We start from the raw sequence: 15097 nt of genomic DNA, 5'->3' as shown, positions 1-15097 counted from the left end.
CAGACATGTCACAACGAACTGTGCGATTCAACAAGATATGCAGATGATTGTGGCGTTGTGTGGCAGACTTGGTGTATTCACGCATGGATTCTGATCTCTCAAACTGTTTTTTAGACAAATGGTAAATATTTGTTCCAACAATTTTCCTGTCCCTTTGGTGGGAAATTGCCAGTTAACAGTGTAGTATAATTTTTCTTCAGCTGGCCTGGCAGTAGAAATTGAAGGGCCAAAGCGATCTGACAATCAAAATAGGGGTTACAGTCAGTACAATAATGGCAGTGACCATCTATGCACAGGTGGGCTGAAACATGGGTACATGGACTGAGGTGCTTGTGCACACATGGGCACGTATGCACTCGTACATAAGGGTGTGTGTACGTTCTGCACTTGGCATGCACACCAATCCTCCTCCACCAACTAAAGCACGCAAGCATTGTCACCAGCCGCTAGGCCTCGCACTCACTTGATTGGCAACCATTCATCCATTCACTGACACACAGATGGGCAGACCAACATGCTTATGCATGTGCGTATGACTCAAGAAAGATGTGCATACCATCATACACTCACACAAAAAAAAGATTACTTTTACACTTGCCCAGTTAGGACACACTTGTGCAGACCTCATGAAGCCCCACATGCCCACTGTTATTGTGATATAAAAGCTTATGTGGCATGCCATTGTGTGTTACAAATTGTGTTTGCTGGCACCCTGGGTTAGGGATTTCAACTTCTAAACTATGTTGCAGCGTATCGTAAAGAATCTGCACCTCAGGTTTTCCTACCAGAAGAAGAGAAAATGATTGTAGAAGAAACCAACAGCAACGGGCAAATGATCATCGAAGAAAAGTAAGAAAGATCTATGAAGGATTTAATATCATGTGTTTTGTAGTGTGCAAATTATTGAACACAAGTCAATAAGCAGCAGTTAGTCAATTGGAGCAGGACAAGGAGTCAATGGTGTACAGTGGATTGCGCGGTACAGTGAATTGGTCGGAGCCTACTTCACTTGGAATTCCAAATCTTATACAAGTCGATCACGATTTAGCTGGACAGTATATCCCCAAAGGCTTCCTAATGAGTAATTGCGTAGTGGATGTGAGCTCCCGGACACTAGAGAGTCCTTGCACGTCAGATAAGGGGAAGAGAACAGGTTGAAATGGGCTACGGACACAAAATGCTGGAGTAACTCAGCATGGACAGGCAGCAAATCTGGAGAGGAATGGGTGACGTTTTGGGGTGAGACCCAAACCATCACCCATTCCTTCTCTCCGGAGATGCTGCCTGTCCCACTGAGTTACTCCAGCATTTTGCACCTATCTTTGCTTCAAACCAAACCAGCATCTGCAGCTCTTTCCTACACAGGCAATGGAATATAGGGATTTGCTAAGGACTGCCCGAGTCTCCCATGAGGTCTTCACTGAGGTCGCTGGTCAGAGTTGGATTCTTGTAATCGTGGAAAAGTAACGATACAAGAGGGTGCCACTCAGAATGAAGGACCAGACCAGCTAATCCTGTTCCCTGATTCTTCTTATGGCTGTATATTTTCGTGTTCATTTGTGAATGATTGTTTTGCAGAATCCACCTTTGCTTTTAACAATTATTGAGCTGTCTCCTGTGGTGAACAATCTGTTCACCGATGAGGAAAGTTTGTTTCCCTTCACTTACGGACCAAGCGTAAGTGTTGAGTGAAACAGTCGTCGTGTCAATGTACAGGAGCCCACATTGGGAACACCAGATGCAATAGATGCGCTTCTCATCTATGTAAATGAGCATATCTCATCCATTCCTGCGATTACCTCGTCTACTGCATCCAGGATTTCCCATGTAGACTCCTGTTCGTTGGCGAGACAAAGAATAGACTCGGCCATGGTTTCGTTGAACACTTGCGCTTGGTCCGCCGAGGCCTACTGGATCATTCCCACACTGTTCCCACCCATTCCCACACTGTTCTTTCAGTCATGTGCTGCCTCCATCGCCAGAGTGAGGCCACACACAAATTGGAGGAACAGCACTTCATTTTGCTTGGGTAGCTTACAGCCCAGTGGTATTAACATTACATTTTCTGATTTTAGTTACCGATGTCCCTTGTGCCAACATGCACAAAGACGCCAGAGCCAGACTCGGTGCCACAGACCTGACTGGTACTGCTGCTTACCCCTGACCGATTATCCTTCCCCTCCCCAAGCAATATCCAAATGGGTGTACCTGTTTTGAAGGGGAAACGCCGCAGGGGCCACCTGCACTCTGTCTACTGCCTTTCCTCGTGGCTACTCACCTACTCTCTTCCTGTCCCTTGGGCATGACCACCTCGCTGTAAATCCTATCTATAAAGCTCTCATTCTTCCATATGATCCTGAGGTCGTCCAGCTGCAATTCAGTTCCCTAATGTAGTCTGTAAGGTGCTGGACATGGCACAATTCCCACCGGTGTAGTCATCAGGGACAGTAGCAGTTTCCCTGACTTCTCGCATCCTGCAGGCAGAACATTGCATCATCTACCTGCCATCACTACTGCACGAAAACCGAGGACCAAAAAGCACAACCTCGAAAAGATCATCCACACATTTACCTCCTCCCGCCTCGATTACTGTAACTGGCATCAGCCAATCTTCCCTGTCTCGCCTGTAACTGGTCCAAAACGCCGCAGCGAGACTCCCGACGGGCACCCGAAAAAGGGAGCACATCACCCCGATTCTGGCCTCCCTCCACTGGCTCCCTCTGTGGTTCCGAATAAATTTCAAGATCCTTCTTTATGTTTACAAAGCCCTTAACGAGCTTGCCCCCACCTACATCAAAAGTCTGCTTACCCACCACACCACCTCTAGGTCCCTCAAATCGGTCGACTTGGGGTTACTGAACATCCCGCGGTCTAGGCAAAGGCGACTGCACCTTTGCGGTTGTAGCTCCTAGACTGTACTAACGTTATACAACTACTGTTGTATAACGTTAGTACCTCCACCAATGTAAAGCACTTTGGTCAACGAAAGTTGTTTTTTAAATGTGCTATAGAAATAAAGCGACTTGACAACAATCGCAAACGAGATGCAGCAAACATACCGTTACCTCCTGTGTAGGAAAGAACTGCAGATGCTGGTTTAAATCGAAGGTAGACACAAAAAGCAGAGAGGGACAGGAGGTAAAGGTAGGTAGACACAAAATGCTGGAGTAACTCAGCGGGACAGGCAGCATCTCTCGGTTTCTTCCCTCCAGAGATGCTGCCTGTCCCGCTGAGTTACTCCAGCATTTTGTGTCTACCTACCTTTACTTCCTGTCCCCCCTCTGCTCAGCCTCCTCACCAAAGCTTCTCACTCTCTGTCAACACAGCACTTCCCCTCAACCATTCTCAATATGCTGCTCCGCTACACCTTGCCTTGTATTTATTGGCTGCTCATTTAGCCAATCTTGATCACTCGGCCTTTGAAATCTGCCTCTGCTCCAAAAACAGATACATGGGTTTAAAGTGAGGGTAAGGTTTAAAGAAGGGTTAGGGGGTAATGTTTTTTATGCAATGTGAGAGGTGCCTGGAAAGCATTGTTGGGGAGGTGGTACAAGCAAATACAATAGCAATATTTAAGAGGCATTGGATACTCCTGAACAAATAGGGGGATAGAAGACTTCAGATTATCTACAGGCAGATGGAATTCGTTAGATTGGTGGAAACCTGTTAGGGTATGGAAATGGTGTTGGGGATAGATAGGGAAGCAGGTTTTATTTTACTGAGCAGCCTCGGGATAGTAATTGAACTATTCCCTTTATTTGTGTCCATAATTACTCAGGTGAGCAAAATAGCGCTTTGATCTAAATTTTGCCTTCATTTTGTCCTTTCCAAACAGGACCCTTGTGGACACAGTTTATGCGTTAAAGGATGAGGTGCTTGAACTGAAGCAGGTACGTAAACCACTAATACTGAGCGCAGAGACATTAGGCTGTGTTGTTGAGAACATTTTATCCCCAGGGTGAATAAAGAGGGAGAGGTAGAAGGAGCAGTGGGAGAGACAAAGTCCATAGGGTGCTGGTTGTTCTCGTCCTGGGGCGGTGGTCAGAGTCCTGGAAGAGGGACAGTGCGCAAGTCTACTGAATGGTCACAAAACTACAGACTGGAATACAAATATGCTGTAATGAGGGTGTATCTCACTGTGGGATGGGCAGTGCTGAGGGAGTCGCACTATGGGAGGAATGGCGCGCTGGGAATGCCGCATGTTTATGGAAGCATGCATGTTGGGGTAGAATGTGGCCTTGCTGGAACACCGCAGTCAGTCACTGTCTTTCAGACCAGGATAAATTAGAAATCACCAGGTAGATGCAAAGCGAATGGTATGTTAGCTTTCATAGCAAAAGGATTTGAGTATAGGAGCAGGGAGGTTCTACTGCAGTTGTACAGGGTCTTGGTGAGACCACACCTGGAGTATTGCGTACAGTTTTGGTCTCCAAATCTGAGGAAGGACATTATTGCCATAGAGGGAGTGCAGAGAAGGTTCACCAGACTGATTCCTGGGATGTCAGGACTGTCTTATGAAGAAAGACTGGACTTGGTTTATACTCTCTAGAGTTTAGGAGATTGAGAGGGGATATTATAGAAACTTACAAAATTCTTAAGGGGTTGGACAGGCTAGATGCAGGAAGTTTGCTCCGGATGTTGGGGAAGTCCAGGACAAGGGGTCACAGCTTAAGGATAAGGGGGAAATCCTTTAAAACCGAGATGAGAAGAACTTTTTTCACACAGGGAGTGGTGAATCTCTGGAACTCTCTGCCACAGAGGGTCGTCAAGGCCAGTTCATTGGCTATATTTAAGAGGGAGTTAGATGTGGCCCTTGTGGCTAAGTGGATCAGAGGGTATGGAGAGAAGGCAGGTACGGGATACTGAGTTGGATGATCAGCCATGATCATATTGAATGGCGTTGCAGGCTCGAAGGGCCGAATGGCCTACTCCTGCACCTAATTTCTATGTTTCTAAAAGACCACGCATTGTTATTTCTAAGAATGGATGGAGAATTGGACCCTAACTGTTTTGTACGAACATGCCCTGGAAAAATGATTTAGTAATTTTAACATTCTGCATGTGGTATTGTATTGATTACAATTTTCTACTGATCTTCTGATGCAATCAACGAGATTCCGTATTAAGAGTAAAGGGGTAGCTTTTTCTTATCTGAATTTACCTAGAGAAGATCATGGAAGCTAAGTAATTAAGGGAAATTAATATTGATGTCATGGAACATATCCACATTACAGAAATGGTGGTGCTGGTGGTTTTAAGGCATATTAAGGTGCATGAACCCCTGGGGCTTCATCAGTATCTAAGGCTATTGTGGAAAGCTAGGGAAGAACTTGCAGACGCCATGGCAGATATATCGCATCTTTAGCCACTTAATTCAATTTAGTTTATTATTATGTGTACCGAGGTACAGTGAAAAGCTTTTGTTGCATGCTAACCAGTCAGCGGAAAGACAATATATGATTATAATTGAGCCATCCACAGTTTACAGATACTAGCGATAGACTAGAGGGTGGCTAATTAGTGCTTTTATTTAAAGAACGACTAAGGACAAGACGGAACTACAGGTCGGTGAGCCTTGCATCTGTGGTGGGAAAGTTACAGGAAAGATTTCTGGGTGACATAGAGTCATAGATTGATACAATGTGGAAACAGGCCCTTCGGCCCAACTCACCCACATCGGCCAACAATGCCCCAGCTACCCTAGTCTTACTTGCCTGCGCTTGGTCCATAACCCTCCAGGTCCTATCCATGTACCTGTCCAACTTTTCTTAAATGATGGGATAGTCCCAGCCTCAACTACCTCCTCTGGCAGCTTGTTTCCATACATCCACCACCATCTGTGTGAAAAAGTTACCTCTCAGATTCCATTTAAATCTTTCCCCCTTCACCTTGAACCAATGTCCTCTGTCCTCGGTTTCCCTATTCTGGTTAAAAGACTTTGTGCATCTACCCGATCTATCCTCTCATGATTTTGTATACCTCTGGAAGATCTCTCCTCATCTTCCTATGCTCCATGGAGTAGAGACCCAGCCTACTCAACCTCTCCCTATAGCTCACAACCTCTAGTCCTGGCAACATCCTTGTAAATCTTTTCCGAACCCTTTCAAGCTTGACAATATCTTTCCTATAACATATCAACTAAATGTGGTCTCACCAACGTCTTATACAACTGCAACATGACCTGCCAACGCCTGTACTCAATACTCTGACTGATGAAGGCCAAATTGCCAAAAGCCTTTTTGACCACCTTATCTACCTGCAACTCGACCTTCATGGAACCATGCACTTGTACTCCTAGATCCCTCTGCTCTACAACACTCCCCAGAGGCCTACCATTTCCTACCAGACAAATCAAGGGCCAATTATGCATAGTCAGCATGGCCTTTCGCATGGGAAATTGGCTGTTGAGGTTGTCTATATGGACTTTAGCAAGTCCTTTGGTTACCTCCTGTATGGTAGGCTAGTCTGGAAGGCTAGTTCAAGTTGGATCTGGATGAACCAGCCAATGAATACAATATTGGCTTGGCAGGTCAGAAGGTAGCAGTGTAGGGTTGTTATTCAGATTGCAGGCCTGTGACCAGTGATGTGTCACCGAGATCTGTGCTGGGTCCCCTGTTGTTTGTCTTATAAATGAGTTGGAAGAGAATATAGTAAGTAATGGGTCGTAAGAATGCGGATGCACCAAAATTGATGGTGCAATGAAAAAGGTTATTTAAAACTACAGCAGGATCTAATTGAAATGGGCCAAGGAATGGCGGATCAAATGTAACTCAGACAAGTGTATAGTGTTTAATTTTGTTATGTTAAACCAAGATAACATTTGCGCAGTAAATGGTAGGGCCCAGATGTGTTGAAGGACGGGTAAATAGTTCCCTCAAAGTGACAATACGGTCGACGGGTGGTGAAGAGGTTTTTGGCATGCTTGCCATCATCGGTCAGGACATTAAATACTGGAGTTGGGATGTCATGTTACAACAGTACAAGTCATTAGGAAGATCTCGAAGTATTGTGCGCATTTCTGGTTGACTAATGCCCCTGTCCCACTTAGGAAACCTGAACGGAAACCTCTGGAGACTTTGCGCCCCACCCAAGGTTTCTGTGCGGTTCCCGGAGGTTTTTGTCAGTCTCCCTACCTGATTCCACTACCTGCAACCTGCAACCACCTGCAACCTCCGGGAACCACTTGGAAACCTTGGGTGGGGCGCAAAGTCTCCAGAGGTTTCCAATCAGATTTCCTAAGTGGGACAGGGGCATTAGGCTTTACTTCGAAGGAGAGACTGGATAGGCTGAGACCTTTGTCCCAGGAGCCATAAGGAGGTCGAGGGGGGACCTTGTATGATCATGAGGGATAAAATATGTGGCTGGAGTAATTTTCCCAGGGCAGACGAGTCTAAAACTCGAGGAACAAGATTCAAAGTGAAAGTAGAAACATTGAAAAGGGAGCTTAGGCACAACATTGGCACGGGGTTGTGGCTATATGAAACAAGCTGCTCGATGTAGCTATGGATGCATGTACAATTACAATGTTTAAAACCTATTTTGACAGGTACATGGCTAGAAAAGATTTAGAGGGATATGGGCTAAATCCGGACAAATGGGACTAACTCAGGTAGAGATCATGGACGAGTTGGTCTGAAGAGCTTGTTTCCGTGCTACAAAACGGAGTCTAATTCCATTTGCATTCTCCACACATCCCATGTGTGAGTTCTACATCACTTCAGTGACTATGAGGTATCCTGAGATTCTGGCAGTGTGAATCTCAGTAGCAGAATGTATAACTAGCACTGATCTCTAAAAGGTAGTTGTAGATTAATGTGCACCCAGATTTGAGTCGAGTCAACTTCCACATACTTCTCCCTTGGGCAGATGCATGTTCAGTGATAAGGAACATCAGTCAACCAACCTTCAGGTTAAAACATTGGATAGACCACACCTGAAGTTTGTGCACAGATCTGGTCACCATGCTATAGGGAGGATGTGATAGTGTTGGGGAGAGAGAGCGTATTTGTTCCTGGGATGGAGCATTTCAGTAGAAAGTGGAGACTGGATTAGCGGGGTTTGTATTTCCTAAATGAAGGGAGACCTGATAAAGTATATAAATTATGATGGGTGATAGGGTAGATAATAAAAATCTATTTTCTATTGTACGATTGTCCAGCATGAAGGCTGCTTGAAAATGTGGTGAAGGCAAATATTCTCAAATGTAAGACACATCTAAGATAGTAATTACCAAGACACTGAAGGCCATGGATTGAAATAGATTGATGTAGATGGGTGCAATGAGCAGCAAGTACATGTGGACGAAGTCAACAAAGTGGAAGCATGTACGTGCATTTAACGGGAATGAGAGTGTAGCAAAGGACACTTTTAAACTAACGGCAGGGGGATGGGAACCAATGTAAGGAGACAGAGGGACATAAAGGAAGGACAGAAGCAAAATGTAGATGGGAGATAAGAAAAACAAACCTGAAAGCTTTGTGCCTTAATGCGAGGAGCATTCATAATAAGGTGGATGAATTGAATTTGCAGTTAGTAGTTAAGGAATATGATATAGTTGGAATTATGGAGACATGGCTTCAGGGTGACCAAGGCTGGAAGCTAAACATGCAGGGGTTTTCGATATTCAGGAAGGATAGACAGAAAGGAAGAGGAGATGGGGTGGCATTGCTCGTTAAAGAGGATATTAATGCAATAGCAAGGCGAGACATTAGCTTGGATGCTGTAGAATCGGTATTGGTAGAACTGCGAAATAGCCTAGGGCAGAAAGCACTTATTGGAGTTGTATACAGACCACCAAACAACAGTAGGGAGGTTGGGGGATAGCATCAAGCAGGAAATTATGGATGCATATCGCAAATGTACAGCAGTTATCATGGGTGACTTTAATCTACATATAAATTGGCCAACCAAATTGGTAGCAGCGCTGAGGAGGAGGATTTCCTGGAATGTATATGGGATGGTTTTTTAAATCAATATGTAGAAGAACCGACTAGAGGACAGGCCACCCTAGACTGACTATTGTGCAATGAGGAAGAATTAGTTAGCGATCTTGTTGTGCAAATCCCCTTGGCAACAGTGACCATAATATGGTGGAATTCTGCATAAGGATGGAAAGTGACACGGTTAATTCAGAGAGACCAGCATCCTGAACTTAAAAAAAGGAGACTTTGAAATTAAGAGGCCGCTAGGATAGACCTGCAAATTATACTTGAAAGGTTGACAGTGGAGATGCAATGGCAGAGATTTAAAGACTCCAAAAATTGTTAATTCCTATTTGGTGAAAAAAATGAAACGGGGAAGGCGGCTCAACCGTCGCTAACGAGGGAAATCAAGGACAGTGTTAAATCCAAGGAAGAGGCATATAAATTGGCCAAAGGAAGCAGCAAACCAGAGAGAGAAATTTAGAACTCAACAGAGGAGGACAAAGGGGTTAATTAAGAGGGGGGGAAAAGAGCGTGAAAGAAAGCTTGCGGGGAACATAAAAACTGACTCTAAAAGCTTCTTTTAATATGTAAAAAGCAAAAGATTAGTGAAGATAAATGTAGGTTCCTTACAATCAGAGACGGGTGAATTTATAATGGGGAAACAAAGAAATGGCAGAACAGTTAAACGAGTACTTTGTAGGTATGTTGCAAAGCGTACCTGAAGCGTCGCTGAAAATCTGTCCCAGCCCGTGTGCGCGATTTTGGCGCCGTTTAGAGGTGGGCGGGTTTAAAACGCGATTTTCTCTAGGCTGTTCAAATCGAGGATGTTCAGCCTAGTTAATTATTAACGAAAATTCGCTGGCAGATTCCGTGGCTTGAGCTATTATTAGTTTTAAGAGCTTTATCTAATTGTTATAGTAGTTTAAAAATTAACCTCTAAACCCCCGACGGCCGGCAACCGGCTGGATCTCATACAGGGGACAACAGGAGGTAGGCTGTTTATTTTTACGTTAAAAAGGGCTTCTTAAGATCCCTTTATACAAAGTTTAATGTTGCGAGTAGCTAATTTTGGCCCCATTATTTCCCGCAGTATTTTTCTGGGCATTTGAGGGCACAGATCTAGCGCAATGTGAATGTTCTAAACCAGCGCGTTCACAGGATCCCACTCGAAAGCTGATTTAAATGGACTTTAATTTACAACAATTGAACACTAAATTCAATGTAATTCCAGTCGAGGCCAGTTTTGGCTATATTTAAGAGGGAGTTAGATGTGGCCCTTGTGGCTAAGGGGATCAGAGGGTATGGAGAGAAGGCAGGTACGGGATAAAATGATCAGCCATGATCATATTGAATGGCGGTGCAGGCTCGAAGGGCCGAATGGCCTACTCCTGCACCTAGTTTTATGTTTATGTTTCCTTCCATTTGGTCTATAAATTAATGCAAATGAGATTTAAAAATCATGTTTTATTCTGAATTATTTGTGAATATTATTTGGACACTTAGGCTATTTAAAAATGTTAATCATTTATTAAGAAATGGATAGATGTTTAGATCTAGTAATTGAAGTTTGAAATGAGCTACAATTGGGTAACTAACTAATTATATGTTTTAATTTCAGGTCATCCAAGTAAGATTATTTTATATTTGTTTCAGAATGGTTCAATCTATGATAACTGAAAATTTCATTCAGTTCTCTTATTTTTTAAGAAAGTTATGGGCTTTTGACTGTCCACGATCACAGCTTTTTTGTTATGTCCATAGAAAATTATTAGTGAGCAAGATGCTAATTTCCGAGTATGAAAATGGCCATAACTTTTTAAATACTTGAGATATGAAAGTGAATTAGGTGTCAAATTAAACTTCTTTTTATGCTTTATCCGATGGGATAAATTGCAGACTTGATTTTTTAAATCTCAAAATTTTGTAACATTGCTATACTTTAGTTCTGTTTTCCTTAGTGAAGACAGAACTAATCTCGCAGAAATACTAGGGGACCTAGGATCTAATGGGAGGGAGGAACTGAAGGGAATCCACATTTTCAGGAAACGACACTAGGTAAACTGTTGGCACTGAAGGCAAATAAATCCCCAGGGCCTGATGGTGTGCACCCCAGAGTACTCAAGGAGGTGGCCCTAGAAATCATGGGTACATTGGTGATCATTTTCCAATGCTCTTTTGACTCTGGATCAGTTCCTGTGGACTGGAGGGTAGCCAATGTAACCTCATTTTTTAAGAATGGAGGGAGAGAGAAAAACGGGGAATTATAGACCAGTTAGCCTTATATCGGTAATGGGGAAGATGCCCGAGTCGATTGTTAAAGATGTTACAGCAGGATATTTGGAAAGCAGTGACAGGATCGGTCAAAGTCAGCATGGATTTATGAAGGGGAAATCATGCCGGACTAATCTTCTGGAATTTTTTGAGTATATAACAAGTAGAATGGATAAGGGAGAGCCAGTGGATGTGGTGTATCTGGACTTTCAAAAAGCCTTTGACAAGGCCCCACACAAGAGATTAGTGTGCAAAATTAGAGCACATGGTATTGTGGGGATAGGGTATTTACATGGATAGAGAACTGGTTTGCAGACGAAATATATTAACGATTTAGATGAGGGACTTAAATGTGACATCTCCCAAGTTTGCGGATGACAAAGCTGGCTGGCAGTGTGAGCTGCGAAAAGGATGCTATGAGGCTACAGGGTGATTTGGATAGGTTGGGTGAGTGGCCAGATGCATGGCAGATGCAGTATAATGTGGATAAATGTGAGGTTATCCACTTTGGTGGTAAGAACAGGTAGGCAGATTATTATCTGAATGATGTCAGATTAGGAAAAGGGGAGGTGCAACGAGACCTGTGTGTGCGTAACAGTCACTGAAAATAAGCATGCAGGTACAGCAGGCAGTGAAGAAAGCGAATGGCATGTTGCCCTTCATTGCGAGAGGATTTGAGTTTAAGAACAAGGAGGTCCTACTGCAGTTGTACAAGGCCCTGGTGAGACAGCACCTGGAGTATTGTGTGTAATTTTGGTCTCCTAATTTGAGGTAGAACATTTGCTATTGAGGGAGTGCAGTGTAGGTTCACCAGATTAATTCCCGGGATAGCAGGACTGACATTTGATGAAATAATGGGTTGACTGGGTTTGTATTCACTGGGATTTAGAAGAATGAGAGGGGATCTTAGCGAAACATGTAACATTCTGAAAGGATTGGACAGGCTAGATGCAGGAAAAATGTTCCCGATGTTGGGGGGTCCAGAACCAGAGGTCATAGTTGAGGAATAAGGGGTAGGCCATTTAGGACTGAGATGAGGAAAAACGTCTTCATCCAGAGAGTTGTGAATTTGTGGAATTCTCTGCCACAGAAGGCAGTGGAGGCCAATTCACTGGATGTTTTCAAGAGAGTTGGATTTAGCTCTTAAGGCTAAAGGAATCAAGGGATATGGGGAAATAGCAGGAACGGGGTACTGATTTTAGATGATCAGCCATGATCATTATTCTATGTTTCTAAAGAGCCGATTTCTGTGCCCTGCAACTCTGATTGTGTTTTCTGCAAATTTCTATTCCATCTTGAAACACAATTTGATTAATTTTTCATCTGAATCTCTGCTCTAGGAAAGCAAGAAGATGTGGTGTTCTTTGGAAGAGGAACAGCGAGCACGCAAGGAACTGGAGAAGCTCATTAGAAAAGTTCTAAAGAATAGGAATGATTTCTCATGGGATGAAACCAACTTATAATCCATCTATAACGCATAGAACTGGTCATATGTACCTGGGAATGGTCCTCTGTGGTAATTAACAATCAAGCACTTGACATGTGTTCTTTTGTTACTGGCCTCTCCAGTATTTTAGTGCTGACATTGACTGGAGTATTTTACTAATTTAAACATCTGATATGTTAGTAGACTTGGCATTGCCTTGTTGAAGTTCAAGGCTTTGAATCTTGCAGGATGAACCATTTGCCTATGTGATTCCAGGACAGAGGAGCGCAAAAGGTTAGCCTTTATTTTGCCCATTGGGGCTGCAACCTGCATGGCGCCCAGACCTGGAACAAGAATCTTGAGCTGAAACTAATCTGCAGGAGTTCGGCCATTGGGGTTATATCGGTATCTTGAAGTCTGACCCCAATTGAGAGTGGTGCATTATGCAAGAATGGACATTTCGCTGGAATTTCAAAGCGTTCAGATGTGGACTGGCACCAGGATGTCTGTTTTGCTTTCCATTTTCCTTTTCCATTCTCTGCTTGATAATTGTGCAGACTTTGATTGGAAATTACTTCTGGTATTTGGTGAAATGGAATTCATATAGGTCAACATCAGCAGTTGACCTGTTAAGTCATTTGGTACATGTGTCCAGTGGACGGATGTACAACCATACTTCATGTTTAATTTTGGAGGTGCCTGGATTGATATTCATGCTTTCTCATGGAATGCTCTGGGAGGCGGCGTTCCCGACAGTGCGTTCAGGGAACACTCTCGGCACTCCCAACAAATGAGGATTTGTGAGGAGTGGTTTATGTAATATAGTTTCTGTCTTTCAAGTTGTGTCGAGCCATTCTCAATGTGGTTCACGCTCATAGATTTACACGGTGCAATATTGTTTAAAATATCCCATTGATCAGCTGTTGTTGTAACTGGGTGATAGTCGACACTAAGACCTAACTGGAAAAATAAAGGTTGTTTTACATTTTCTTCCGGTTTTGTTTACTCTGTTTTGGCTGCTTAAACCCCCCGCGGGTTTCAGAGTTCCACAACCCAGCAGAAAAGCTGGAAGATCCATCGTACCGCAGGCACGGAATCACACTGCCTCGCACACTGGAGAGTGCAAGATCATTCACACAATTCAAAATTATTACTGTTTTGGAGACCAGAAATCATTTTTCATTTTGCTCCTGAAAGCATTTGTGAACATTCAGTTTGCTGATCTTGCCTCGTGTGCCCGCCTGCTCGCCTTATTCTGTGTTCTAGACACCACATTTGATTTGACGGAAGATTGAGCTGCTTACATTCACAAGGGATGACACCAAATTTGGGTAGCACAGCTGATAGAGCAGCTGCCTCACAGAGCTGGAGACCCAGATTTGATCCTAACCTCCAATCCTGTCTGTGTGGAGTTTGCATATTCTCCCTGTGCCCGTGTGGGTTTCCTCCAGGTGCTCAGGTTTCAGCCCACACCCTGAAAATATGCAGGATTGTAGGTTAATTGGCCTTTGTAAATTTGCCCCTAATGTGTCGGGAGTGGATGAGAAAGTGGGATTACATAGAACTGGTGTGAGCTGGTGATTGATGGTCAGGGTGGACTTGGTGGACCGAAATACCTTTTTCATGCTGTATCTCAAAACCACATGGACGCAGGCCTTTTGGCCATGCGAGTTCACACTGTATCTCAAAACCACTTGGTTTCAGAAGAAACCATGGGTCCTTCCCCTCTCCAGACTTACTGTCCTGTCTGCTTGGCTGGAGCAGTGATTTTTGTCCAAGCTGAGAGGTGCATTCATGAAAGAACCTATTGCAATTTACCTAAAAATGTTCCCTCTATTTAGCAGTTCATACCTGATTTGTGGTGTCTGCAATCTTTCATGCCATCATGTTAAACCATTCTTTGATGTGATAAAGGAATTCCTTGGGGCTGAATGCCAACCAACTCTCCTATTGAAAAGATCCACAATCCACCCGACAAATGATTCCGAAATCATTGATTTAATATTCCAGCCAAAAATCTTGGTTCAATGTCCTTGTTTGGTGCCACGCTCTGGGATGGGCCTATTCCTTCAGCTACTTTGTAGAAGTTAATTATTCCTGCTAACAAACAATTATTTCAAATTGTAGATGGTAAATTAGATGCAACCACCATTAAAACGTACTAATTGAGAATGTTGTTTTCTCTGAAAGGAAAAAATGATTGCATTTCCAGTTCCCAGGGTAGTTATGGCTTTGCTTTTTGGCTGGGTTAAAAGCTAATTCTTGCGATAAAACTGAGATTCAGTAAAGCACAGGTCTGGCAGCTGAGGTTATCACCGTGTTCTCAGTTTTGAGTATACTAGCCTATCCTGGGGTTGAATATTTTTTGTTGGGTTGAAGACATTTTTAAAGTAGGTAGCATCTGTGAAGGGAGCAACAGAATGACTCTCCACTCTCACTGGGTTGGGCGTTTAGTTAAAGGTTATGTTGCTGACTG

At 43.6% G+C, this 15097-nt stretch overlaps 1 protein-coding gene across 2 annotated transcripts in view; it reads left to right on the top strand.

Annotated features, from left to right (window-relative positions):
• LOC129697892 (rho guanine nucleotide exchange factor 7-like) overlaps nt 1-13610 on the top strand; it is a 90040-nt gene extending 76430 nt beyond the window's left edge. For both annotated transcript variants that reach the window (XM_055636612.1, XM_055636611.1), the window contains 3 exons: nt 750-849; nt 3836-3890; nt 12536-13610. In XM_055636612.1, the coding sequence (XP_055492587.1) occupies nt 750-849; nt 3836-3890; nt 12536-12658 (278 nt within the window). In that variant the 3' untranslated portion in view covers nt 12659-13610. The remainder of the gene's footprint in view (nt 1-749; nt 850-3835; nt 3891-12535) is intronic.
• Nucleotides 13611-15097: the final 1487 nt, after the last annotated feature.

Source organism: Leucoraja erinacea, chromosome 6, assembly GCF_028641065.1.
Source record: "Leucoraja erinacea ecotype New England chromosome 6, Leri_hhj_1, whole genome shotgun sequence".
Taxonomy (NCBI): domain Eukaryota; kingdom Metazoa; phylum Chordata; class Chondrichthyes; order Rajiformes; family Rajidae; genus Leucoraja; species Leucoraja erinaceus.
Note: the sequence above shows the minus strand (reverse complement) of the source record. Positions and strands in the feature narration are given on the sequence as shown.